We start from the raw sequence: 9,871 nt of genomic DNA on the forward strand, positions 1-9,871 counted from the left end.
AAAAGTGCAATACGTCTGCCATAGTGTCATTTTGAAGAAAAACACAATCAAATAATTATTTTTGCATTATTAAACATAGAAGCAAAATGACAGTTGATGACAAGATGAATTAAGCACAAATGTATGGCTATCCCAAACCTTAATTTGAAACAGAAACATTTAGCATAACATAAACATAAAATTGTAAACAATAATTTGTTAATATAATCCATTTGGCATATGTTGTCATGATTTTCAAGAGTGTTCCCCATACCACCTTAAATAATCTTTTACTTTTTCTGACCAGTGCTCCTTCAATTCAGATTCATGTCAAAAAGTGAGAATTTGCTGGTATTCTGTCAAAAAAAATAAAAAAATAAAAATAAAAATCATACAATTCCCTTTTTAGGCCTGTTTCCTAAAAATATAACTGGTATAGCCAACTGATGCCAGATACTACTATTACTACAGCTACATCAGCCTTGCAAACAGAAGCAATGCTGTATGGTGCTCCAAGCAGTGGAGTTATGTCTGGTAACGAATTTAAAGGCTTCTGCACCAGTACCTGTATCTATGGCAACAAGATAAACATGTAAATGTGTTCCACTACATGCAACATCTCTTTTTGGTAATATATTTTGTGGTATTTTAGTAATTTTAATGTTACTTAAGCTATGATGAATTTAGAATTTCTTTCTGGTAATTCTACCATTTTTTAACGCAGTTTTCATTTGGGTCCAGCCTTTATTTATGCATACACACTCCCCGGTTACTGTTAAAGATCAGTACACTATTTGAGACCCGGCCTTTAGTGGTTTACTTTTACGGTATTTACTTCAACATTAAAGTCTTTTGTCCATCCCCTGTATGTCAATGCATGTATGTAAACCACTGTTTACATCTGCAGTAAGGAAATGTGCTCATGGGTCATTTTCATACCTAATATCATAGGCCACAGGACCTTCCATGCTGAATCCAAGGTAGAAGGACACTTCCTCCTGGCTGTAACCACTGCGTACACCACCCAGGTATACGGGACGCACAAGCATTTTAAGGTTGCCACCATAATGAACATAAATGTCGCTGTTTTCTGATTTTCCTTTAACCCGTAGCAACATCCTTTGGACCTCTGGCTCTTTCCATACTGCACCACTCTGCCAGAGATGGTGCAGGTTACGTGGTTGGCCAGTTGGGCCACTGACAGGGGCTTGCTGCTTTGAAGCAGAGATCACAAGTTGATCAAGCTTCCCCTTTGAAACTATTCGCTTCAGTCCCTTGGATTTCCCAAGGTAGAAGTGAGCAATGGCGGTTCTTGCTGGAAACATGTAGGAGAAGCGTCGATGAAAGGATTTCTTGACTGATGTGACATAGGTATGGATATTTTTGTATGTTGCTGAGTTTTCAAGCCTGTGGTCTTTTGTAGGCCACATGAGCAGCATAGAGAGGTAGTACAGCTCTGTAATTTTTGAATGAGTCCCCTCATTTTGCAGCTCCTCATTGAGAAGGTAGACCAACTCCTCATATTTTTTCAGCAATTTGGAGGTGGGCTTGATGCTGTGAAGAACAATGTTTGCCAGGATGAAGTTGACCGTGTCTGACGTGTAATTAGAGGGTGAGTTGTCAAATACAAACTGCCACTTATTCAGAATGTGCTCAATTTCCACTCCACTTTTGTCATTCAAACACTGCAGGAGCCCAGCAAATGAGTCAGCTCGTTTTAGTTCCAGATAGTTCCTCTGATCCGCTATCTCCTGACGTAGACTCAGCTTGGGGTTGTTGGCTTTTTCAGATGCCTTTTCCTGTTCTGAAATACAGAATATCTGTACATACTTTTTAAAGTACTCTGACACCTTGCGTTTGTTTCTGTCATCTGCTGTTTCCCTCTCCAATGACCTAGGCTTTAGGTATGTGAAGTAGTTCTCAAAGAAACTGAAAATGTCCTTCAGCCTTGGCTTCAGAGAGACCAGAAATCTCTCATGGTCTGCCAGGACAGTGACAAACTGCTTAATGGTTGTGTCGCTGATTTCATGAAACTTGTTCACTGGGAGGTGACCTTTGAGGAATTGTAGCATGTTATCCTTCTTACGTCTGTCACTGACACTGAAAAGTGGAATCCGTTGAATAACCTCAAAAAGGATCATCATGACTTCTGTCTCTCCTACATAGCCTGATGTATTGTAGGACCTGTGTCTCTTTCTGTTGCGCAGATCAAATGGATCTATTGGTTCATCCCTCTTGGCTAGTTCCTGTGAATCCCTGAATGCATTTATGGCACTGAATGCTAATTTTAGGCAAGTGTCAAGTGCTTCAGGAGTTAGATCCTCAGATTGCTCAATTTCCTTTTTGAGGTGGCTCTTGTACACCTGTCCGACTGTGTCTGCAATGTAGGAATTAGAATTCTTCCCTTGTGCATCCTTGGCCCACTGGAGGGCAGATTTAAAGTCTTTCTCTTTCAGGTAGAAATGTCTTGCCAATGCTTGCGGCAATGTTGCACTTTTGTCAAATCTGACTGTTGCTTTTTCTAAGACTTCTTTGATTTTGTCAGATCCCTCCCTTTTGTCAGATCCCTCCTTATGTATAGCCTCAATCAATGGAGAGAACAATGTGTCTTTGTCATCTCCCTGTTCTTTTCTGTGACGTGTGATCAGCATACTTTGGATGTTTTGGACCAGGATATCCTTTCCCATACATGATTTGTAGAGACAGTTACAGTGCAACAGGTTGATTGTTATCTCAGCCAGAGAGAGTTCAAGGACATCAAGACAGTTTCTGGCAATCTCTTGGTGTAAGAACCGTACTGCTTGATATGTGCCATGCTCTTCAACAATGAAATTGATCAGCAGTGTGGAATATGGATTCATTTTTTCTTCAAACGTTTCTCTCTTCCACAGGGCATTCCTTATACCCACTAACTCTTCACACAGAGAGAGCGACATGTAGGATCCATTGACATAAGTGTTCAGCAAAGCTAAGAAGGAGAACAGCATTCCTTGTTTGGTAGTGGTGTCCAGAGGTTTAACAATGTTGCTCACCAGATTCTTGATGTAGCTCTCACTGAAATTATTGGTCATGATCATGAAGGCATAGAACGTTTCAGGTTTTTCATGGAAATCCTTGAGTTGTCTTAGTTTCTCAGAAAACAAACTCTGCTCGTCGGTGGACAGCTTGTTGGTGATGAACACGTTTGCAATCCGGCTATTCCTGGAGCTCTCTTCAGGGAAGTGGGCTCTCTCACAGTTCAGTATGATTACCATTAGATTGTTATGTCGCTTTCTGTCAATCCCCACACTCAGGATGCACTGCTTTAGGTCCTCTACATCATCGCAGTTGTCCACCAAGAGGAGAACAGGTGTGTAGTCGGACTGCTCCTGTTTGCCACAAATCAGCAGGTTTGTGACTTGGATTGCAATTTCACTATTCGATGCCATGTTGTTTTTCACAACAGCACATCTGAATTTTCTCCTCAAGCTCCAAAGAACATGCATTGCTAGAGTTGTTCCCCCACAACCTGGGTGATGAAAAAGATTAATCATGACACATGGAGATGTGTAGCCCTCTACGGGAGTGATGAGGTCATATAACTCGTCATATGTGTCTCGTTTGATGAATGGCAGGCAGCCTGGCCTCTCCGAAAGGTAAAAGTTCCACCATGTAACTTGTCCTCCTCTGTAAAAGTCCTCCTCTGTTTTCTTCTTGAACTCCTGGAAAGACTCCATTGTTTCAATTTCTGTGTTCTCACATTCATTTTCACATAATACGTCCAGATCAGTCATCAGCTCCTCATCCCTTTTTGTCAGGAGGACTGAGCTTGAGCCTGAGGATGGCAGGTATCTCCTAGAAGACCGTGTTTGAGGCTCTTTCAGCTTTTGGATGGTGCTGTTGATTTCATTGAGACTCAGTTCATAGATGCATTTACTGGTGATGTCCACTTTACAGCGAGTCTCTATGATTTGCTTCCATTGGCTGAACACAGTAGAGTCTTTGCATATGCAAAGCATATTGTCATCCCCTTCCAATGTGCGATAAATTGCACAGAAGGTCTCCATAATAGGGCTTGAGATGTCAGTGATGGCTGAGTGAAGAATGAAGACCACCAGCAGTCCATCCTTAGAAAGCAGATCTGGATTGCAGAGAAATGAAATCATGTTGTTGATATCTCCAGAGCGTTTCTTCAGCCATTCACTAGTTGTTAATGGTTTGTCCATCTCACTCTCTTCATTCACCTGTCCATTGCAGAAGACCCAACTTGTTTGCTTAAACAGGTTCAGCTTTCCAATGACAGTTGATACACTGTCCTGGGTGATGTACATCCGTGGGTAGTGCAGATTAGCTATGTGATCCTTTCGGTAAAAACTGCACGTTCCATCGACATCAGACTCTGGGTCAAACTCAAGTACTGCAAGCAACTTCATCTCTTTCAGAAAACCCAAGTGCTCCAGTTGGCTTGAATGACATTTGTTGGTAACAACAATGACTTGAAGGGAGTTCTCCAAAGTGTCTCTTCCACGAGTTATCAGTTGTTTGAGCCTTTGGCCCTGGTGGCCTTGACTGTGGTGCTTTTCATCCCTCTCCTCTGCTGACTTGCGTGCTGATGCCCAACATTTTACTTCTTCAATCATACTTTTTATCTTCTCCTGGACTATGCGGGGATTAGGATCTGCTAAAATGTTGATTGCCCTGAGGCCATCCCGGACAAACAGACATTCAGTTTTGCACTGTTGCTCCTTCTGTGTTGATGCAATATTTAAGAAAGTATAGAAAACTTTCTCTTGTGTCTCTGAATATGTTGGAACTACATCAACCTCAATCACACATTTGTCTGAAGTTGTTCCATCTTGACATTGAACTTGGAAGAATTTAGGAGGTCTGATGCATGCTCTGGCAACATTTCTGTGTTCTTCAAAATGCTCGCTCAGACATGATTCAAATGCCTCATTATATTTACTGAAAGAGGTGACCTTGTGCCCAATTACCTGACCTGCCTGTCTTGCCTGGTTATTCACTCCAAAATGAATAGTACCATTGGTGCGTGAATTCATGCAGCTTGCAGCAAAACAAAATACTTCCTTTGTGAATTCGTAAAGGATTTCTCTTTCACTGGCCTCCTCTGTGTTCGGCAGAAGCTGATACTCATGCACAGGGTCAAGGAGATTGCTTGGACCGGCTACAGGAGGAAGAATGTCATTTTGTGTGTAAATGAAGGATGGGTCGCTTTTGTCAAAGGGCCGGGTCAGACATATTGGCCTCCTCAGGTGTAGAGATGCTGTGTCCTCAGTATTTTCTCTTTGTAATCTCTTGTCATCTGTTGTCTTCTCATCGGTTACAGATTTGATTTTATGTCTCAGTGTCTGTATTATCGACATCGTGGAGCTTAGACTTTGAATTCCAGAGTCCGATGACACTGTTTCAGTCTCCATAGATTCATCAAGATTTCCTGACACCTCCCACCTCTCTGTGCTTGCCCTGTCACCTGCTCTTGTCTCAGATTGCCTCCTCAACTTCTCAACTTGTCGTATGATTTGGATTGCCGGCGCTAGTGGCACACCTAAATCTAACAGGTCTTGTTTCTCAAAGGAGACCAAGCAAGCTCCTGACGTCTCTTGGTCATAGAGTGTCTGTGCAATTCGCTCTGGTACTCGGAGTCTAATGATCAGCCAATCTTTCACATGCTCCTTGGTCCAGTCCTCAATGTTTAGCGGGAATTCATCAAGGTCACTTCCTCTCTGCACAACCAGTGGTAAAAATTAGAGAAATATAAATGTTTGTGCATTTATAACTATTGTCAGTATTATCAGTCTGGTCATTATTACATAACAGGATACATTATTAAGTTACAGTGTAAATCATGTCCTGCTCATTGCTGCCCAATTAGTAATTATTATAAATTATATAAACCAGAGGCTTTAACATACCGTTTTCACTCGTGCCCCTCCAACAGGCAATTGTGTTCCATAAGATCTCACATTCCTGTACAGAGAAAACAAACTACACTTGTAATGCAATATATGATATAATTTCTCCTTCAATGTTTTTAGCCAATGTAGTCACTCCCATACCTGTAAACAATCATTTAATGAAGCAAAACTACAGTAACTGAAAAACAAACAAAACAAAAACATACTATAAAATCTTGGACACATTGTTATACATCTCTGACAAGCTTCAACAGGTTCTATGAAAATCTGTATGATTTTGTCTTCTTTTTTTCTTTTTTACCTAGGGAAAGTTCACAATCTACTTCACATTTATACCATTTCCACACATTCACATCTGGGTGCTACACAGTACAACCGTAGTCTTCTACTGTTGGCCACTGGGAATTGCCCTGTACAACCACAGTCTCCTACTGTCCCACTGGGGTATGCCCTGTACAACCACAGTCCTCTATTGGTGGCCAATGAGCAGCTAAATAGAACAATTGGGGGTTTAGTGCCATGCTAAAGGGCACCTGTTGAGGGAGGGGAGAGCATTACTTCTTCACTCTCAGTCCATGTCTATTGGAAAACTCTGAATAGTAGGGGAAGCCCTTTCCAAAGTCTTCTAGTGTATGGTAGGCATAAGATTGTTTACTGTGTTGTTTCTTAAAAGAAGCCACTGGATCTAACATCTACATTATGTAGATCTATTCTAGCATACCAAATTTAAGGAGCTAGCTCACTGCTTTACTTCTCTATTCAGCCATAAATAATACAAACATAGTTGAGTTTCAAGGAACACAGAGCGCAAGGGCAGAAAACACAACTTACAAGTCTTGCTTGTCTTCAATAGTGCCAGGTCCAAAATGCAGGGGAGGGCTCATTGACCTGTGACTCTTCACTGACAGACACCTTGGGGACTTGTCTCTCTCTTGAAGCTTGGCATCCATCCTGTCTGTCTCAGGACATGGAGGACTCCTGGAGGGATATAAGTTATGAATAGTGAGACCTTTCATTTCTACTCTCTCATATGACATGCTCCTGCATGTAGGATTATAACCCAACAGGCTTTGATTTGTCATAGAAAATAGCTAACTCTTATGGTCACAAGTTCATCTCAACTCTGTTTACCAGGGAGTTGCGAATACTTTTTAACTATGTGTCTGCCATGCCCAAAATTATGAATCCTGATTGTTATGACTCCATTTGGTCTACTCCCTGAAGTGCATTTTTGATGGGGGATAATGGCAACAGAAGAGAAGACAAATTATAAATCATACCAGTGTGTATCAGGTTCCTGACTGAAATCTGGAGGCCGGTTCATTGAACTGCCACTCTTCGTAGAAAGACAGCTTGGAGAGTCGGCTCTCTTCTCCTGCTTGGCATCCATCTTGCCTACGTCACAACAGGGAGGACTGGCCTCCTGCTGGCTCCTTGATTTGCTTTTCCTGGATACAAACCTCACTCCATTCTGCCTAGGTGTATAGATTCAGGTCCTTTGCTAGAGAGGAAGAGCAAAAGAGAGGATGATGCAGCTGGACAACAACCCCTTACACCTCTTTTGTCTCATAGTGTGATATATTGTAATGTGAAAGGGAATGTGAGAACCTAAATCATGAAGCATTTTTGTAAGGCATATAAAACCTGTTCTGTGGTTTCACCTATTTTCTTCGTCTGTACTTATTTTTTGGGGAGTGACATTTCTTAGCAACAGTTTAAGGAAAGGATTTAAAAACTATTTGACACAACAAGGTTCAGGGAATCTTTTCTGATTTCCTTGCCATAGATACAATTGCATTAACTGAGATTAATTTCCATATGAAACACAGAAACAGCAGCTCTCCCTTGCTCATTAGTCTTTCGATCTAAAATCAAGTGGCTGTACTTAACTGCGTCAGGCAGTGTTATTAACTATTAATTCCCATCAATTATTAGAATACAATGATTTTGGAACAGAAGCAAAAAAAAACAAAAAACAACACAGTAGCTGTCATAACAAAAATAAAATATATTCACCTGTCAGTGCTATTCTGCCCTTCTGAAACAAGCAAGCAAACATGATGCACTTCCTTATCCAGTCCAGGTGAAAATAAGGAGTCATCATTACCATGACAATATTCAGACATAGGGCATCGACTGACTATGTGAACTGCATTTTTTACCCCCTTAGAATAATAAACCTCCATCGGCTTCATCAAGTTTATCTCTGTGTGTTCCTTGCCCAAATTTCCTTCACCCTTGTTCACTCTCTCAAAGGTGGAAGAAGTAAGATTGTTACTGTCCCATGACTTTCTGGTTTCAAATTTCGCTTTCCAGCCTGTACTCTTTTTGTTTTGGAACAAAAACTCCCCATCCATTTGAGTTTCACGACAGAGTGGTATGCATAATCTTCTGTTGTATGTCTTGCAGTGTCCCCTTTGCAGTGAATGTAGCATGTTTACCAGTATGTACTACTTATGTTACTATATAGTTTATGGTATGTGTCCGCTCCAGATTCACCAAGTCTGGAGTCTATCTTAACAGCGTACCGCCTTGAATGAACTTCAAACTTAATTTGAAGCATAAAAATTAAAAATGTTCTGAAGACTCAGAAGTCACAATTTTTCCCAAGTATGACGCAGTGGGTAATTACAGGATATGCCAAGAAAAAACTTAAAGAATTATCACTCATCTATTTGCCAATGGTACTATGATGGGCAAACACTCAAAACAGCATCTCTGTCCAATCAATAATGTAAGGGCAGGTGTTCAGGGTGCTAAGGACAATTGAAATTCTCTAATTCTGCAATTCAAACTCTGTCCTCTTCAATTGTGCTTTTGCATGATGGCTGATATTCTTGCCACATGACTTTTGAAAACACCCCACACACCAAATTTAGGCTACACTTTGTACAAGCCAAAGATGTAAAATATTATTATTATATCAAAAAATTTCAAATGTTTGAAAGATTTGTGGTTGTGAAGAAGTAAAAAAAAAAAAAGTGCCCTCAAATAACTTCAATTGTGTCTGTGCATAAAAATTATTTTTACAGAGATAAAGATTTGTGAAAGTGTCAGAACAGACTTGTAGTTGCACATTTACCTCTGTGAGTGGGTGAAAAAGGTTCATACAAAACTCAGTTCTAGTTTTGACCACAAACCATAAACCCCAATCTTTGGCCCTTAGTTTCCAGTGCTATTAGTCTCTGATTTTTAACCATGTACAGCACAAATCTCATCTTCTTATGGCTAGTTATATACAGTCATAAAAAGATCTGTGTCACACTGGACTGAAAAACAGATTTTCTTTTCCTGTGTAAATGCAGTTGGAGATTGCCCTGGGATCCTTACCTCTTAGTGTCCCATTGCTTATTTTATTTGCGTAATCTCACTAGTCTTCAGGCATGTGTAACTAACAAGTCCATGGGATACACCCAGTTAACTTGCATTTTGCGTTGGTGAAGAAGTAACACCAATTCATGAAGTAGTTGACTTTCAGCCTTCGATACTAGTCTGGCAGGGAAGCCAGATGATATCTGATCACTCCTGATTTTTATGCCAGGGCTGGGCTAAATTTGTCTGTGTCTGTGTGTGTCTGTGTGTGTGTGTGTGTGTGTGTGTGTGTGTGTGCGTGTGTCTGAACATGAACGTCACAGAGAGAGGAAGAGAGAGAGAGCTCTGGAACTGACAGTATTGAAAGAGAAAGCATTATGCCAATCAGCCGAACATGGCCATATTCTGATCCAAGATCAGAATGCTGCAGGTTTGCCTTACCTCCCAGAAGTCACAGGCTCCTGTTGTTGTCTAAAATACATTAAAAACAGCTGGCAGAGACATACTGCTGCCTTGACTAAAATAATACATAATGTTGAACAACACCTGCATTGCCACCACTTGTACTAGAACAAGCATTGTAAAATATGAGGCCCTGATACCGATATAAACGTCACATTTTATATTGTCTTCAGAACCTCCAATCTGCATATCTTACTCTCCGG

The 9,871-nt window shown here is 40.8% G+C and overlaps 1 protein-coding gene across 1 annotated transcript; it reads right to left on the minus strand.

Moving 5' to 3' along the window:
- Window positions 1-874: 874 nt before the first annotated feature.
- LOC139644621 (sterile alpha motif domain-containing protein 9-like) lies at window positions 875-6,832 on the minus strand. Its single transcript, XM_071520057.1, has 3 exons — window positions 6,726-6,832; window positions 5,892-5,946; window positions 875-5,702 (listed from the first exon to the last, which is right to left on the minus strand). The coding sequence occupies exons 1-3, from the start codon at window positions 6,776-6,778 to the stop codon at window positions 900-902; spliced, it is 4,911 nt and encodes a 1,636-aa protein (XP_071376158.1). The 5' UTR covers window positions 6,779-6,832; the 3' UTR covers window positions 875-899.
- Window positions 6,833-9,871: the final 3,039 nt, after the last annotated feature.

The sequence above is a fragment of the Centroberyx affinis genome, unplaced genomic scaffold (genome assembly GCF_046629955.1).
Source record: "Centroberyx affinis isolate AG114_WGS23_722 - 3 ecotype Tasmania unplaced genomic scaffold, CSIRO-AGI_Caff_v1 ptg000760l_1, whole genome shotgun sequence".
Lineage (NCBI taxonomy): Eukaryota > Metazoa > Chordata > Actinopteri > Beryciformes > Berycidae > Centroberyx > Centroberyx affinis.

Excerpts from the sequence above, each read along its gene's own strand:
- LOC139644621 (XM_071520057.1), bottom strand. The coding sequence starts at position 6,778 with ATGAGCCCTCCCCTGCATTTTGGACCTGGCACTATTGAAGACAAGCAA. Across the intron at positions 5,947-6,725 it reads ATTGAAGACAAGCAAGACTT|GAATGTGAGATCTTATGGAA; the intron begins GTAAGTTGTGTT and ends TTCTCTGTACAG. Across the intron at positions 5,703-5,891 it reads GAGGGGCACGAGTGAAAACG|AGAGGAAGTGACCTTGATGA; the intron begins GTATGTTAAAGC and ends CTGGTTGTGCAG.